The sequence below is a fragment of the Chionomys nivalis genome, chromosome 18 (assembly GCF_950005125.1).
Source record: "Chionomys nivalis chromosome 18, mChiNiv1.1, whole genome shotgun sequence".
NCBI lineage: Eukaryota > Metazoa > Chordata > Mammalia > Rodentia > Cricetidae > Chionomys > Chionomys nivalis.
Genome location: NC_080103.1, coordinates 31,234,239 through 31,253,692, shown reverse-complemented (window position 1 = coordinate 31,253,692; position 19,454 = coordinate 31,234,239). Strand labels below are relative to the sequence as shown.

The following is a 19,454-nucleotide window of genomic DNA, read 5'->3' as shown; positions in this document are numbered from 1 at the left end:
ACCTGTAATTCCAGCTCCAAGAGATCTTACAACCCTCTTCTGGCTTCTACAAGCATCTTCACTCACATGAATATATTCCCACACACACGCGCGTACCTGCACACACATGCATACCTGCACACACATGCATACTTTTACCTGCACACACATGCATACCTGCACACACATGCATACCTGCACACACATGCATACCTGCTCACACATGGATATTTCCACACGTGTGCACTGGATACACATGATCACAGACAAGCAAACACACAAGATCTCTCTCTCTCTCAGACAAGCAAACACACAAGATCTCTTTCTCTCTCTCTCTCTCTCTCTCTCTCTCTCTCTCTCTCTCTTACACACACACACACACAACATTAGCACTTCTCAGTTCTGTCCTACTCTGCAAAATGAGTTCAACACATTGATATCACCACCTATTGAAACCCAGGGACTGTGTGTAGATTTAAGCTCCCTTGACTGTATTATTACATACACTTGAATATTATACTTTGCAAGCATAGTGACTGTCTTGAAACACTATCCCCAACCCTATATAAAACAGTGCCTCAGGAAATAGGTTCAGATCTTGGCTTTAATAATACCTTCCTAGCTGTGTGACCTTGGGCAAATTAGCTAACCTCTCTGTTTTTCAATTACTGAGCCAGTAAAATTGGCGGGATACAAGTATTTCATCTCACCAGGTTATTGGGATGAGCTCATTTACAAACATGTTGCAGTGCTTGAAACCTCATAAGACCTCAATAAATATTAGCTTTTATTATTAATTCTCTGCTTAATTAACACTAATTTATTAAACTCTACTTTAAATATCACCATCTCTGTGAAGCTTTCCACAATTACCCGAGGCAGAACTAATCCCTTTCAGTCGTCTCTGTTCCCAGAGCATTTTGTTCGTATTTGATTGAACTGTAAATAATTTTTAACATGTGTCTTCTCCCTTGTTATACCACGTGCTCCCAAAATATAGACTTCTGTCTTTTTAAAATTCATGCTGTATTCCTTCTCCTTAGCACAATTCCTAGATTGCGATGAGCACATACTGAATATATGCTGAGAGAGGGAAATTTCCAGCCTTGGACTTTCCTTTGTATTTCTCTGGAATCTGCCACCGCTCTCAGTGTTTCGATGTTCAAATAGAAGGTATTCGATAAACATTTGTTGATGGACTGAGGCTGAAACTGCCTACCTGTGGAGCAAGGGACCATTCAGCCGTATCAGTAGCAATGGAAAGGATAAAAGAACCAAAGAAGAGGCCCATTGGGCATGCTGTCCTTTGAAACAATATCGCCATGTTAGAACCAGAGAAGCCAGCAGAGATTAGAATGGGGGGCATGTGAATGAAAAGCCTGTCTAGACAAGAGAGGCTCAGATAATTTGGGGGGACGATGGGGATCTTTCCATGGCAGATGGGAAATCATATATAGTGCGGTGGCAGAGAGAATAAACAAGGCAGCATCATGGAGCTCAAACAAAAACCAAAAGAATCTATAAAGGGCCTAGCAGAAGGAAGAAACACACTAAATAAACAGATCTGTTAGAGGGAAATTATTAGGCATGAAAACAGACCATTCAGGTTTTCCATAAAGAACACAAAGGAACCAAAGAAAACTAACATTTTAGGAAGCAAACGAAAATGGTGGGGGAACACAGGCAAAAGAATAAATGGGATGGGAACACAAGATGAGCTGTGTGTTTGCCAGAAATGAGAACAAAAACATCTGAAGTGCAGACAGACAGACAGACAGACAGACAGACTGGAATTCTTCAAGGAAACATAGTGGCTGAACAACTTATCAACTTTTAAAAGATGAGTGAGGGACGGGCAGGGGTCTTACATGCAAGTGACAGCAGTCATAGCTCCTATAAGCATTTTTCTGTATAACACACACACACACACACACACACACCTACCTTCACTGCACCTAAGGCCTTCTGACTTCCTCTCCCATGTACCCTTGATGCTATCCGTCTCTTCACTATCATTTTTTTTTCTTTTTGGATTTTTTGAGACAAGATTTCTCCGTAGCTTTTGGTTCCTGTCCTGGAACTAGCTCTTGTAGGCCAGGCTGGCCTCGAACTCACAAAGATCCGCCTGCCTCTGCCTCTATCATTTTTCCTTTCACGAGACCTCGGTGGCTTTCTGTGAGAGACTTCTCCATTCAGGGTCTGTGTGGTTCCTATTCGTTCTGGGGAGGAAATTATTCCCCTAGATATATGCATTGTTCTCTTTTTCCCTTAGTTTTGTAGTGTTAATTCAGGTATACAAGCAAGCATTTCTAAAGAACTGTCTTGGGAGTTCTAGTTTCCTGATCCTGCAACATAGGACCCCATGTGGACCAGCCTGTATTCAGTTACTTCTCCTCTCTTCATGAGAACCAGGTTTACACACTCTTGGAGTGCTATGGCTGTACCAGCGCTGTGCTTTTTGGTGGTGGTTGTGAATTAGTGATTAGTAAATGAAGAAAGGGATCCATAGTGACTTTGATTGCTATTGCAGATGAAAGTTGGAATCCCAGTGATTACATATGACAGAAAAAAACTGGAACCATACAAGCTGTCCTTGGTTGACATCTGGGGATACCTGACTCTGTGGACCAGGACTTCAGCATTAAGAATATTTCCAGTTTTCTCCCATGTCATCATGTTCTTCATGCCATTTTCTTATTTCTATGACTACTCCTCATTTAATTACACAGCATCCTTTATTTCCACATGGGGCTTTAAGTAACAATGAAAGAAAGCATCTTGTGTCCCATCTTGTGTCTGACACTTGCAATTTCAAACTTTTTCTCTTTCATGTACCCAAGAATGTACCCCATGTGGTTATCGTTTTAAAGGTACTCAATGTAAAATTTGTATGTCACTCCCAAAAAACTTCACTAAACTTTAAGACAAAAGGAATGAAATCCTTATTTATTATAATTTTCTTCAGCTCAATAGGATCATCAAAAATTGAGTCTGTTAGGTCCTCTTATTTCCAATCCCATTCCATGCCTTACCTTTTAGTATAATTGGAATTGCTAAACCCTGCTGAGAATTAAAAGACTGTATAGACTTCAATACAGTCTTTACCTAACTATTCATGAAATGTAAAACCATATTCTGGCTCACTTAATGTATATTTCCCCTCTCCTATCTAGTTTATAGGACCAATTAATCTTCTGACTCAGTGCCTTAATTACCTCTGTGTAGCTGTGACCACCCACATGCTGAAAGAGAAACTTAACAAAGGAATGGCCTTGTTTCATTCACTTTCAGGTTTCAGAGATGTCAGACCAGTGTGTCAGGGAAGGGTGTGGTGGAGCAGAACAGCTCACATCATAGAGGCCAGGAAGCAGAAAGAGAGAGGACAAGTGGAACCAGGATAGCATACAGCTGCCCCTATGTGTGTCTCCTCCAATGTCTACCTCTTTCCACTTTCCCTCTCTGGCTGTCACATTACAGAACCATCAAGGGATGAATCCGTTTATCAGGCCAGCCTTTCTCTCTTATCTGATCCACCAGAACAAGTATTTCTGTTGTCCTGGAAAGAGGAGCATCAATTTGCAAGGTCATCTGTTTAATGCGGTATCTCTAGGGGGATAGAGAGATGGCCCAAGCTAAGAGAGTTTGCTGTTCTTGTAGGAGATCTGAGTTCAATCCCCAAGCCAGGTGGTTGACCATCGCCTAAAAATCCAGGCATCAAACACCCTAATTAGGCCGGGGCCCTCATGACTATCTACAGAAATGTCCTCACAGACACACTCAGAGATGTGATTTGCTGATCTCTAGGTAGTTCTCAAACCATTAAAGATGAAAAAGACAAACTGCCACATCCAGGAAGGTTTCCTTGGCGCCTTGGATCTAAATTAGGTCTCCTGAAAGATTTTGTACATCTTATAGATTTTATGTATAGCTCACACTACAAATATAGTACTGCGCCCTCTGACAGTTTTTGTTAATATCTCTCTTTTTTTGTATGATTCATGGGCTTACAAAATATGTCTGTCATATTCCCTGAGCATTAGATGTTCAACTCCTGGCACATTGCTTGCCACAATGTCTTTCTGCCATAAAGACTTGCTGGGAAATACAATGGCTTCAAAATTTTTAGCTTGATTGGCGTTCAGAGTTCCCTCTTTCCCTACCTATTCTAGAATTCATTTCAGTGATCAAAGCAGAAATATCCAACTCACCTGTTATCTAACCTGGCATTAATCATCCTGGCGCTATATCTACTAACAAATAGCAATTAGGGCAGACACTACATTAAAAATGTCTCACACATCATCAAATTTATAACCCTGTGGAGGCAAACACTTTCATTTACTCCATTTTGCAGATTATTTTATTGAGGCAAGTTCATAGGGCACTCACCTGTCAGTGGAACAGTTTGAATGCAGAGACAATGGCAGAGCAGTCAAGCTTAACTTAGGAAGTTCTTCCATCATAACTATAATCTGTTAAAATCTTACAAACTTTGTGTTTCCAAGAAGCAAACACCCTAAGGTTTTTCCTACAATGATGCTTTTACAACAAAACCACATTAAAATAACATTGCTAAGCCCAAATTCATTTCCTCAACATGCCTCTTTGATAGAGACTGAGTGTGTTCATCTGAAATTCTTTCTTTGGAAACTTAACCTTCCTATTTGTATGTGAAAGTAACTTCCCCACAGGTCCTTTGGGAGTCAACTGGGGTTAAACAGGGTCAGGAGAATGGGGCTCCCTGATGGCATTAGAGTCCTTACTAGAAGAACCTGAGCTACATTATGTTGCAGGAAGAAAACCAACGCCAGAGACGCTGTTGCCATACTCTCGGCTCTCTCAGTGTCTGTCACTGTGAGCCTAATAAACTTATACTCTTCATAAATGCCCTAGTCTCAGACATTTTGCAGTTGCTTCAGAAACTGACTAAAGTGCACTGCTCATCTGACATGGTTCAATATATAATCTGAACTTAATTTCTTCCTTGCTTGGGAAGGATGTATCAGTGGCACCCTCCTCATCTCCTCTTCCTCCTCCTCCCATTCCTGCTCCTCTTCTTTTCAGAAATGGTTTTGATGCATGTCCCAGACAGACATGGAATTCTCCACCTCCAGAACAGCCTGGGCAGTTTTGGATCTTGCTTGTGGTTATGGATATGCAAACTTATGCGGAAAACAAAATTTCTCAAAACTGAATGCATCGCACCGCACGCGCACACACACAGAGAAGAAAGAGAGACAGAGGGAGAGGGAGAGAGAAAGAGAGAAGGAGGGAGGGAATGAGAAAGAGAGAGAGAGAGAGAGAGAGAGAGAGAGAGAGAGAGAGAGAGAGAGAGACAACAGGAGAAACCTGAGTACAATTAGTAGATACGCTGCAAGTTTGCAGAAATATCTCTGAAAGGAAAAAATTCAATGCTACATTTAAAGAGGGGGGAAACGCCTTTAAGCCACATTTGAATGGGAAATAGGTAAATTTATGAGTTTGTCTTAATTTTTACCTTGATGGCAGGAATAGGCTTTTGAGGGACAAAGTGCTTTCTTTCGAGTGGTGAACAAGCTCCGTTTTGATCTCTCTGTCTGATTTTATTCGCTGCTATGATTTTCTTGCGCTGTTCAAGGTAAGGTCCAAAGCTTGGCAGCTTCTAAAGGGAAAACACACAAAGTAGAAATCATATTAACTCATAGAAACATGGTGTGGGGGGGTCTCTTCACACAAACATCATCAACAAACAAATGAGTATGTGGTGAGTATTGCATATCCCTTGTTCACTAGGTCTTCTTTCCCTCTGGACCACTAGCCTTAAGAGAAGGATACTTCAGCCAAATATGTACGTGTTAGATGCAGATGTTAATTAAAATTCATTTCTAAGGGGAATGCATTTCACCATGGAAAACCAAATGCACACACTTAAAACAATAGCTATTAGGGAGACCATTTGTTTGGTTTGTACAGACAGAAGGTGAAACCTATTGATGCTTTATTTTCCCCTTCGTCAGGTTTTTAGCAGAATATAGACACAGCCATAGCCCTTGATAAATGCCTCTGTCAATAGGAGAGGTGCTTTGCCAAAGTTCTCATCTGTATCTCCGTTTTATTGTGTTCAAATTCTCCCTGCGTCTCTTTAAAGATTGTAAGTAATGTTGATTGCAACTTACTGGAATAGTTAAAAAACAAAATGGCAAAAATATTGATTTCTCTGTACAGAAAATAAACTTTATTTTGCACAAAGGAGGCAAAAAATGGAAGGGAAAGGCAGAGGGTACATCACAGTGCTTAGACCAGCTCCATCAGTATTCAGAATCACAATGCGCCTTTAACTCTCAAGGTTATTCAATTGTACTTTACAAAGTTCATTTAGGAAGGTACCTGGGTGCCATGGAAAAAATGTTAAATGGTTTCAAGTTAACACAGAAATGCCCTCATACCATTCATTATTCCACAATTAAACACTCCTCACCGGGTCCTTCCCCTTTTCTGGAACCTTTGATCTTCACTTTTACTGACACATTCCACTGATGATAGACACCACTGAATTTTAAATGGTTTACACCAGCCAGTAACCTGGAATTGATATGTCTTTTATACCACTGCAAACACACCTTCTTGTTCCTGCAGAATAAAGCCCATTTATCTAGCTGATGGGGGTTGGGAAAATTACAGCTCTCCAAGGTTATCCTGATCTCTGACCTAGCATGTGCTTCTGTGAAAAGAAAAAAATGTACTTGTTTTTAAGTACCTGCCTTCACTTGTTAGCTTGCATAGGGAACCAGGGAAATGAGATCTTTGGAGATTTCAAAAGGGTAGGGAGTGGAGCACAAACAAGTCAATCAAGGCAGACCAGACTGTTGCCTTCAACTGTGTATTTATGCTAGCAAAGAACATATTGATGTGGAAATATACCTAAGCTTGTTACTTTGATTATAAATTCACTATAATTATGTCAAGAAGTCAAGTAAATGGAAAATGGAAGTCAATGCCAAATTAATTTATACCCAATTGGATTAGAATTATGTACTTCATCTCTATATCTTAGCACTTTTCCAAATTACAACATTTAATGCTTACAGTAACATGAAATGATATGATGAAGGGTAGAATATTTTCTATCTATTTTACTGTAAGTTAAGTGATGCTGGCTTATTAAAAGCATAAAAAATAAGAGTCTGAAAGGAGTCCTCAGAACTCATCCCATAGGAAAGCCTCTTTAATATAAAAATAATTCTTACATGAAAGGTCTTATTTAAGGGTTTGAATAATGCTTGTTTGGATGCCTGGGAAAAACTGCATTGGGGTTACACTAGAAAGACTGTTCCTTTAGGTCTAGGTGACGTCTCATAAGAACAGAATACAGATTACATGCTATAAGTCTTGTCAGAAGATCACTGTCTACACATTTTTGCTGTACATCAAGAGTCGTTAATTCTGAGTCTTATACTGATACAGATGACCAAGAATGGTTCAGTATTTAAGCACACATCCTCTGGGTCAGGAAGGTTCTCACGCCAACTAAGCCTAAGAAGTCTGAACTATGATTCTTGTTGCTGCAATTGATCGTGTCTCTCTCAACACCATCTAATTCCACTTGAGTTCTGTAAAGGCTGTTCCAAAAACAAACATTCTTGGAACTTTTCAATTTATCTTCTTCAAACGGACACTGGAAGGCTGTGTCTTCTGTTTAGTTGATTTGTTATCCATGGGAGGAAGAGATAGCTCAGCCGTCTCAGGGGACCAGAGTTCAGTTCACAGCACCAACAGTGGGCCCCTTACAGCCACCTGTAACTCCAGATTCATGGGATACAACTCTCTCTTCTGGTCTCTGAAAGCTCTCATACACACACACACACACACTCACACACACATACGTATATACACATATATACATATACATGTATCATATATGCTACACATGAACACAAACATACAAATAATTTTTAAAAGATTTTAAAAGATCTTAAAAGAATATTCTTCATTCAAAGGGACTGAAGAAATGTAGTTAAGCTGTGACCTTAAAATACTGAATTCACAGTGATAATCATGAAGATGATAAATATTTGAAAATCCCTTCACGCTGCATGTCAAACATGCGATGTAAGCATCTAATGGACTGATAGCCTCTGTGACTTTATTAATAGTTGATCACATTTGATTCATATAAAATTGGGGCATGGAGGTTTTTTTCCCATGGCTAGCAGTGCCATGATCCTAATTTGTTCATCTGCATAATCAATATTAGGGAGATGCTATCAATTTAACATAAAGATTCATATAAGATATTATTCATTCATTGGTTAGAAAAATTGATGAGATAAAAATGGCTACTGCTCATTTTTATTTTAAGTTGAAAACAAATGGACAAAATAGTGATGAGTATTCCTTCAACCTCCAATCACACAGTTCCAAATTCAGATGGGCTCACCAGAGGCTAAGGGCTACTTTCCAACACTTTGAGACGCTCACAGGAATTTTTGTTTCACTCTTTAGTATGGAAAATTAAATGATGAAATAAATGTGTGCAGGAATGGGAAGATGGCTCAGTAGGTAAAATGTTTGCCATGGAAGCGTGGGGACTAGACTCTAAAATCTTAGCTTTCATGTAAATTCTAGTGGGCATGGTAGACTGCCTGATATCCCAGCATGGAAGAAGCAGAGACAGGATTCCTGGAGCAAGAGGGTAGCTAGATGAGCTGAATCCATGAGCTCTGGGTTCAACTGAGAGTTTTTGTCTCAATAAGGTGAAATATACTCAATGTTAAACTCAGGCTTTGACATGCACACACATGCACAAACACCTAATATTATAGTTGGGCCCACACATATTCTATACTTGTACACACACATATACACACAATACACCTTAAGGTGGTTCTAGGGTTAAGAAGTACTGAAACATGTGTGTATGTATTCATGCATGCAGGTGCATGTGTGTATGCAAATGTAGATGCATACTTGCATATGTGCATCCAGAGGCTATAGGTAAATCTCTGCTGACATAGCTTGGAAGCCATATGCCTTGTTTGAGATAGTGTTTCTCATTGGGCCCTAGAGCTCACTCAGTAGGCCAAACGGGTGGGTCTGTGAGCCCTAGGGATCTGCCTGTGTCTTCCCCTCTAGTGCCGAGATTGCAAGTATTACCATCATACCCAGCTTTAAACATGGGTGCTGACAATTGAGCTCAGGGCCTTACACTTTTCTGATGTTATAAACAATAATTTTTTTTTCCTGCTTTACCTCTAGTCAGGCTTACATTTGTGTTCTGTTTGTGACAAGACAGAGATACAGACAAACAGACAAAAAGGCAAAACCCAACAAAGCTGAGAAAAAGTGAAGATGAACATGTAGCTGATCAGAGTATAAGTGCACAATCAGCGGTGATTAATAAAGCATTTGGTCCAAATCTCTGCCTGAACATGCCGTTAATTGATTCCTCATTGTAGGAGAAGCAGTGGGGCCTGGCACAGGCAGCAGCAGGAATCTTTCCTCTTCATTCATTATTTTCTTACAGAAAAATTTCTAACCTGAGTTAACTCAAACCAAGAGATTTTGAGCATCATGCTAGGTTCCCCAAACAAAGACAAAAAGTTCTAAAGGTCCACCCAAACCTGATGAACAGAACAAATCTCAGAAAGGGTATGATATTTTATTTCAATAGTTTCTCCAGGGATTTTTCATTGATGAATTTGCTCTCAGCAGAAAAACTAAATCCCACTCATTTAAAGATAACAGTATCTCACAGTAAAATTGTCTCTATCCAGGTATAAAAAGCATTACACTGCCAATAGAAAGGTGACAGCAGCGTGAATCAACAATGATTCCTTAAGCCAGCAAAGCTGGGAGGAAAAGTAGTCTATTTGGATTATAATTTATTCACGGATCAATCTAAAGGTAATTGAGCATATTACCGAGTGGAAAAGGGTTCTTGTTCCTAATAGAAGCAGGCACCAGCATCATCCAGTTTAAATTGCATAACTTTATGAGAACGGCATAGAGTTGGCTAATAGCATGCTCTATAGAACTGTAGTGCATCAACTCTATTTTCTTAATCATGCTCTCATATCTGATTGGAAACAATAACTGCAAGAAGAGTAATTACCGTGATATCAACATGGTAATAACATGAAAAGATAAAAGGATTTCAGAGTTCTACTGAGCAATATACATATGGATCAGGACAAACTCACAACATTTAATGTGTCAGCCTCGCTCCTTATTGTGTGCACATATGTGTGCATGTCTGTGCACTGACAGACTGGAGGACAGTAAAGATGTAAAAATAAGTCTTTTATAACTGTCTAATATGCTTCTTTATTTTTCAAAAACAATATTTACTTCTAAGATGGCTGTACTCGGTATCTGTGGTTGCACACACCCTCAACAAATATAATATAGAATATCTGTGCTGGATGCCTTGATTACAGGTCAAACAATTTCCATATGGAAACATCGTGTTTAATTGTTTAAGTATCTCTCACTGTTCATTAGTGGCTAATGTCAAACAAAATTATAGATCAAATAGTCTCACTTATCACATTTATCCCACCTACTTGCAAGATGTACCATACTCCTTGGTATTATTGTTTGAATGTGGTCAAGTGACCAAGAACTACAGAGAAAAATAAAGACAATGAATTTTTGTAGAACTTCTCTTTAAAATAATATGGCAATTGGAATACTATTTATTTATTTAGTTAGTTTTTTTTGGGGGGGGCGACAGGGTTTCTCTGAGTAGCTTTGGAGCCTGTTCTGAAACTGGCTTTGAAGACCAGGCTGGCCTCAAGCTCACAGAGATCCACCTGCCTCTGCCTCCCGAGTGCTGGGATTAAAGGCGTGCGCCACTATCGCTCAGTGGAATACTTTTTGGACATTAAAAAAAAAAAATCTCAGAGGATTGGTGTCTTATGGTTGGGGTCATGGACCTTCTGAATCTGATGGTTTCATGTAAAATGACCATCCTGGTGTTGAAATGAAGAAATCTATGGAAAGTTCTGAGTCTGCTCCTAATTGCTGCACACCCAGAGTGGTGCGATGCAGTGTGGAAGGTGGGGATGCTGAGTATGTTTTCAGTTCTGCAATGTGCAAGTTCAGGTACTTTCTTCTCAATTATAAAAGTAACAGTTGACTCATATTCTTCTGTGGTTTTCATATCGATTTAATTGTGATTTAGACTGAAAAACTCTTTCCCTGGGAACCCATGAGCTACTCCAGCCAGGGAAGCAGGAATGCTAATCAAAAATCTTCACCTCTCTTCCTCTCTTATTCTCCTAGCCGCACAGCCAGGTATGCAGTAAACCACCTGCTCCAGCATCCCTTCCCTCCCTGTCCCCATCCCCCGCATATCACAGGCTCTTTCTTCCTTCTACCAACTCATCATTTTCTCTTAATCTCCAACTCTACCAGCTGTTCCATGGAAAACTGCTGGTAAACTACAGCCAGGGACAAAATGGCAGTCTATAGAAAGGGAAATGATTCTTATCAGCTACACATCTGATAGATAGCTAATATCCAAAATAGATATGGAACTCAAAAAGCTGGATATCAAGAACACAAATAACACAATTAAAATATGGGGTATAGGTCTAAACAGAATTCTCAAAAGAGGAAATTCAAATGACTGAGAAACACTTAAAGAAATGTTCAACATTTTTAGTCATCAGAGCAATGAGAATGACTAAGATCAATAAAAAATTGAAAATACATGCTGGTGAGGATGTAGAGCAAGGGGAACACTCATTCATTGTTGCTGGGATTGCCAACTTGTACAGTTACTGTGCAAATCAGTGTGGCAGTTTCTCAAGATGCAAATCAATCAATGCCAAGCTCCAGCTATACCACTCTTGGGCATATACCCACATGAAGCTTTATCCTCCCACAGAGACATTTGCTCACCTATGTTTACCTCTGCTTTATTCATAAACTTGAAGCGACCCAGATGTCCCCCAAACAGATAAATGGATAAAGAAAATGTAATACATTTACATAATGGAACATCACTCAGTCATGAATAAAATGAAATTATGAAATTCACAGGTCAATAGATGGAACTAGAAAAAAATTATTCTGAGTGAGGTGGCCTAACCCAGAAAGAGAAACACATGAGGGATGTGTATGCAGAAATTAGCAGTTAATCAATGATAAATAAGCAACAATTCATAGAACCACAGAGGTTAGGCATAGAGTAAGGGACTAGGGGAAAAGGCAGATCTCGCTAGGAAAGGAAAATAGGATAGACAGCTATGAGTGGATGGGAAGATCAAGTGGGGAAGAGGAGCTGAGAGGGAGACAAGGGAGGAAATAAGGGGAGTAAGAACTAAAATTAAGGGCCATTTGAGGGATAACATAGAAACATAATACAGTAGACACATCCTAAAATTTCTACAAACGTGGAGGTGATCTAAATGAAATTCCCAAAAACTGCAGAGATAAAGCCCAAGTGGAGATCTCATTTCACCAAATGAAGCTTCCAGAACAAAGAATGGCCTCCATCTAATTGAATTGTTAGCCAAAGGGTTCCCAGGGGGAACCCAAAAACAACCCAGGCTTTTGCCAAGACTAGGTCTCTCTCCTCAAATTAACAGCAAGGATCCAAAAAGAATTATACCTACACAACTCACTGAATATGGAGTCGAAATGGTGCCTACATAAAGCCTTCACCCCTACATTCAGGAAAACATAAATATTTACTCAGGTACAAACTCTTTCACCGACAATGAGTGTCCTACCTGTAAGATATGCCAGGGCAATGGTGGCACAGAACTTGTGGGAGCAGCCACCCAATATCTGGTTTGACTTAAGCTCCTCTCCACAAGATGGAACTCATACCTGACACTGCTTGGGTAACTAAGACCCTGAGACTAGATGGCCCAGGTGCCTTGGGGAAAAACCAAATACTACTGTGGTCCTAAAAGAACATAGCAGTAAAATAATGTTGAAGATGGGAGCGGCGGGGCTGCTTTCCACCGCCACCCGGCTAGCTTTACCCAAAATAATTACATGGAAACTGTATTCTTTTAAACACTGCTTGGCCCATTAGTTCTAGCCTCTTACTGGCTAACTCTTACATATTGATCTAACCCATTTTTAATATTTTGTGTAGCACCACGAGCTGGCTTACCAGGAAGATCTTAACCTGCGTCTGTCTGGAGTGGGAGAATCATGGCAACTCCTGACTCGGCTCCTTTTTCCCAGCATTCTGTTCTGTTTACTCTGCTATCTAAATTCTACCCTATCAGAGGCCAAGCAGTTTCTTTATTAATTAACCAATAAAAGCAACAGATTAATACAAGACCAACCTCCATCAAATAACCCCTAATGATATTCTGCTAACTCACAGATCAGTGCCTTGCCCAGACATCCTGCAGCAGACGGGGACAAATACAGAAATCCATACCCAGAAAATATGTAGCAAGTGAGAGAGAGACTTTGGAACACTTACCCCTAAAATGAATGCATCCTTTAAATCTCTCCCTAGAGGGCTCAGAGAACACGATAGAAGAGGAGGTAGAAGCAATGTGAGAACCAAGGAAGGAGAACACCAAGGAAACAAGGTCCTCTAAGTAAATGCTCCACACATACGAACTTACAGTGACTGTGGCATCACACACAGGGTCTGCACAAGTAAACACCACATAAAGTCCTAGAGTTGAAAGGAGAAGCAGACATGCGCCCCATCCCTAACCCAGAGGCAATCTCCAGTTGATAACTACTAGCAAATGTAAACTGAGTTCCTCAAAGGGAGTGTCGCCATGGAAACCTTTTATAGTCAACAGGAAACAAACACAAAGGCCTCTATGGAGGTTCCTTGTGTCATAATGTCTCAAAATTTTATCTTCCTTTTAATATGTATTATTTATTTATTTTCTCTCTCTCTCTTCCCCATACAGATATTTAGGGTATATTATGGCTTTCAGTTTTGTGTCTTTATGGGATCCCAGACAACTGGGACTCTAAATCTGTATTTGTTTCTTGTGCCTTTTCTTGGGCTTTTGTTTTCTCCTTGCTTATATTATCAACTTCTGATACATTGTTTTTTATTTTATCTTGTTATGTTTTATTTTATTATTACTCTTTAGAAGCTTTTTTTTTCTAATAAGAGATAGAAAGGGAGTGGATCTGGATAGAAGGGAAGACGGAGAGGAACTGAGAGAAGTATATAGAGAGGAAACTGTTATCAGGATATATTATATGAAAAAAACCTATTTTCAATAAAAGGAAAATATTTCATGGACTATACAGTTTCGAGATGGTATTTATTGCAGCATCAGTATAAAGGCTTAGAAATTCACATTACCTCCAGGTGTAATTGGCATGTAATGCTTAATCACTGATCATGAAAACTTTTTAATGTTTGCTTCAGACTTATAGACAACATTAAAACAATAGAGGACGAGCATCTATATGTGTTAGTGTAGTATTATAATAAAATTGGAACAATAGATTTCAGCAAGTAATATTGAAGCATACTACTTTTGTAATACAAACACACACACATGCACGCACACACACACATACACACACACACACACACGATATTTAAGTCAGTCCAAAAGGCAATTATGACTCATGTTTCATGCCTAATATTAAAAAGCCAATATTCAAGGAGTGTTTTGGTTATTGATTTATAAGTTCACTTTGCATGAAAATCACAGTTTTGACAGGTGGTGGTGGTGCACCTTTAATCCCAGCACTCAGGAGTTAGAGGCAGGTGGATCTCTGTGAGTTTGAGGCTAACCTGGTCTACAGAGTGAGTTCCAGGACAGTCAGGGCTACATAGAGAAACTCTGTCTCAAAAAACCAAAGCCTAGAAAAAAAAGAAATACTAGTTTTACACTCTCTACCTATAGTTAATTACTGAGCTATTCAAATATGACTTTTCTTCATCAAGACTTGAGAATGATAATCTCCACCTCACAATGTCAGTATTTATTATGAAATAAAACTTGTAATATGCAAACTGTTAATTCCACAAGCCTTTGCTTTTGGTGCTGTATATGAATATATGTATGTTATCATATATATGTATCACACCTGTGTATATGCATCCTGCATATGTGTATATTACATGGTGCCCTGTATCGCCATGTGCTCATACACTCTTATCACCTCACCCATAGTTTTTCCCTAGTCCACTTCAACCTGGTTTTGTCATTTGAGCTCAGTCTTCATGGGCATCTAAGAAATTGTCTTTGCTGATTCTCCCCCCCTAGTGTAAAGGGTCCCTAGTGGTACACAGAGTACTTTGCACATATTTTAGTCCTTATGCTTCCTACATTGTCTGGTCACTTTTGTCTTTCATCTTTCTTCCTTGAGATCCCAGAGAGGAAAGTGTTGATCTAGCATTGCACTTATCAGGTGCTTAATATTGTAAATTGTTTGAATAGGCACAATATCTCGCTGCATGTTTGAAATGTCAGACATTCCCACAATATTCAGAGAAAAACAAATGATATCTGTATTTTATTTTAGGTTAAAAATTACATGAAACAATTAATGCTACCATTATAACAGTTGTAATTCATTAATTTTAAAGAGTGCTGAGCACTTGAAGTTTATAAATAGAAGACAGTCTGTGACCTTAAAGAACCTACAGTTAATAATAATCGTGATACTGTGACAAGGGCTACATCACAGGTGACACAGGCTGTTGGATGAGCAATGGCAATGTGTATCTAGTTCCGGCTGAGAGACTGTATGAGGTGACACCCGGCCTAAATTCTGGAGGATGAGGATAAGTTGACTGAGCAAACAGTGCCAATGAAGGTATGAGGGTCACAAAAGAAGATGACAATATTCCAAGTCAAAGAGAGATGGTAAATAAAAAAAAAGGTGACAGTTTGGGAGAGGTGCCATGAAACCAAAAGATAGCTTGCCCATTAGGAGCAACGTCAATAGAGAGACATAAGTCTAGCATTAAAGAACGTTGGCGTTGACTGATTGCAGTAAGTTTTTCTTTCTTTTTTTTTCCTTTTTTTTTTTTTTTGTTGTCATTACAGTATGGGTGCTGGGCCTGAGGCCACAATAAAGAATAGGAGGAGATTATTTTTGGAAGCCTCTCAGAGTTTTGAGAGGAAGACTGACTCATCTCCAGAGGGACTGGGTTGAGAACATTGAGATTTTCATATTCAAATAGCATCTAGATGGCTCCTATCAGGTTTCTTTGAAGTGACACACTGTCATCACTCACAGTAATAATCAGCCATATCTTCAGCTCAAGGTTTGGGAAATAAGGCTCTGATTTAGAAGGGACCAAAATAGAGAGAAAGTCAAAGCTCAGTGCATAGAGAAATGCCTAAGACTATTCAAGCAGAAGGAGAGTAGAGAGGAGAAGAGTAGGGAGGGAGAGGCCAGAATAAGGGGAGAGGACAGAGAAAGGAACAGAAAGGGAGCAGAGTTCCTGCTGTCCATGGCTAAAGAGCTTCTGTTGGGAACGAGAGCTGGTACTCTGTTGTGAGATGTTTACATGGATCTGATCTAAATTCACGAACTCTATTTTATAAAGTCCACTACATGGTTACATGCTTTCATGAGAAAACTGGAAAAAAATCAAGGAATGGAATCTCATGTTTGTGTCAGCATACAGCTAAGAGAATAGAAATCAAGAGAAAGTATGGTTTGGGAGCATCAGAATTCAATCGTGGTAGGAATAAACAGTCAGAGGCAACCAAGAGAATGTAATTTCTAAAGATTTTGTAGCAACCCCAGAAAGACAAACTGGGTGAACTTAGTGAACATATGGCTTGCCACATGACTTTTAAGGAGAGTTTGGCAAAATGCATCTGATCACAGCTAGAGTAGAAGAAAGGCTTTAGAGTGAAGTGAGAATTTATACAAAAAAATTAATGGCAGAATCAGGTACTCAGTCCCACAGTCTGTGCTAGAGAAGAAGGGATGCAGCGGCTATCGGTGCTGTGGCACCTGCCTGTAATCCTGGTACTCAAGAGGAAGATAGGTGCAGGAGTTTGAGGTCATTCTGTGTTACACTGTGAGTTCCAGGACAGCAAGAAATACACAGTAGTATGTTGTCTCAAAAACAGAAACAGGTGATGACAACTTATGCTGCAGAGGTTGTGGGGTAAAAGGGAACACCCCTTCATTGCTAGTACAGCCCCTTTGGATTTCAGTATGGCGATTTCTCAGAAAATTAGGAGACAACCTTCCTAAAGACCCAGTAATACCACTTTGGGGTATATACCCAAAGGATGCTCAATCGTACCACAAGGACATGAGCTCAGCTATATTCATAGCAACATTGTTTTTCATAGTCAGGACCTGGAAACAACCTAAATGTCCCTTGTCTGAAGAATGGATGAGGAAAATGGGGTAAATTTATACAATGGAGTACTACACATTAGAAAAAAATAACAACATCTTGAAATTTTCAGGCAAATGGATGGAGCTAGAAAGCATCATATTGAATGAGGTAACCCAGACCCAGAAAGACAATCATCATATGTACTCACTCATAAGTGGTTTTTAAACATAAAGCAAAGAAAACCAGCCCACAAATCACAATCCCAGAGAACCTAGACAACAATGAGGACCCTAAGAGAGACAAACATAGATCGAATCTACATGGAAAGTAGTAAAGACAAAATCTCCTGAGTAAATTGGGAACATGGGGACCATGGGAGAGGGTTGAATAGAGGAAAGGAGGGGAGCAGAGAAAAAATGTATAGCTCAATAAAAATCAATAAAAGAAAAAAAAAACAGAAAAAAGGAGTAAAGTGGAGAAAATATTGGGTGAAAATCTGGGCGATTTAGGAAGGACTGAATTCTGAGTGCTGGCTTGGATTTTACTCATTACAAAGTATGAAGCATGAAATATTTAATGATTTATGACCAGATGGTATGGTCACAAAAGAAAGAGCAAATCATGGTATCTGAGTATGATAGAGAAAATAGTCGAGAATATTAGAGATGGAATTCTGCTGCAGGGCAATAACCTAGACAATCTATAAAATCATAACTATTATTCAAGATTTTAAAGAAGGAAATAAAAAGTAGTTCAGTAGCACAATATTTAATTTTGTGTTTGAAATTCATGGACTAAGGGATGCCTAGATAACACAGAAAGACATTGCCTATGGGTATGTCTTGAGGATGTTTCCAGAGGGAATAGCATGTGAGTTGACGGATTTTAAGGGCCAGTTCTCACCAGGGTGGGTGGTGTCATTCAATCTGTTCAGGGTAAGAAAGTGCAGAGGATAGGTTGATAACGCTGTCTTCTGAACCTGGGACATCGAACTCTGGGGTTTTCTAGCCTTTTTATCTGGGACCCACTTCAATTTCATCTCCAAATCCTGTGCAACGTGTGGAGAACACCTGGTCTTCATCAGGAACATTATGGAGAGTATATTTGTCTTCAAATATTTGAGGTCAAGCCCGAGGTTTAGCAATCCTGATCACTCATTCCTCTTTTCAACATTAAGTGACAGAATCAGGAACTCAATCTCACAGTCACTGCTGTGCCTCCGCTCACATACCTGCGTCTCCCTCACAGCCTTGCGCACGGCACTCAATATATTAGTATTGATATAAAAGGTGCACTCCATCCGGAGCACTTTCAGGAAATCCATGTTCCTTGTTTTTCTCATTTCACAAACTGTGAAGGGAAAAGTGTTTCACGCAGTAGAAGCCATTAGAGAAATGCTGAACACATGCGAAGCCAAATATCTGAATTAGTTCAGTCCTGTTTATGACTGGACTCAAGTTTAATGAGCTCAAGTTAATACAGGTGAAAGGCCACGGTGTTACATGCAGCAGTTAATGAAATACCATAGAGCTGCTGAGAGAATGATTAGCAGCCAAATGTGAATTTAATATACTTCATCTTTGAGAAGCAGTGCCCATGGGAGGCATCTTACTGGGGCAGGCAACGTGGCAGATTGGAGGTAGCATGCAGTTGGGCTTTTGGAGGTGGGGGGTCTGAGCTGAGCCTTGCCATCAGCTAATTTTGTGACCCATGGTAGAATGGTGACACCCTCTGAGTCTCAGTTCTCTTATATGTGAGACGAGGGGGTTGAACTAGCTGATCTGTGATACCCCTCAAGTGAGGTTTCATTCTGTTTTCAAATTTACAGTTAGAAATCCTTGGGGCTTATTCCCGGTTGGTATCATACAGCTTGTGGATGAAACACTGGAATGGGAAACAAACTGTAATTCCATGCCTTCTTTTCAATTGTAGAACAGTTTGAACGATTTCAACTGTAAGATAGTGATGCTATGGATAACTACCAAAGCCCCAAGGTTGAAGATTTTTTTTTATTCTTGCTATTTTCTTTTTTTATTGATTTATATTGAGCTCTACAGTTTCCTCTGTTCCCCTCCCTGCCTCTCTCCTGCCCTTCAACCCTCTACAAATGAGTTAAGACTTTATTGGCAAAAGATGCATCAAAGACACAATGTACATATACTTAGTTATATGTGTGTATGCTCATGCATGTATATATTCTCATCATTTAGTAGTGAGATCCAAAGTGATA

At 39.6% G+C, this 19,454-nt stretch overlaps 1 protein-coding gene across 1 annotated transcript in view; it reads right to left on the bottom strand.

Annotated features, from left to right (window-relative positions):
* Positions 1-19,454, bottom strand: part of Dpyd (dihydropyrimidine dehydrogenase) — a 764,880-nt gene that overhangs the window by 13,789 nt on the left and 731,637 nt on the right. The window contains exon 21 of the mRNA XM_057794113.1: positions 5,477-5,620. Within this exon, the coding sequence (XP_057650096.1) occupies positions 5,477-5,620 (144 nt within the window). The remainder of the gene's footprint in view (positions 1-5,476; positions 5,621-19,454) is intronic.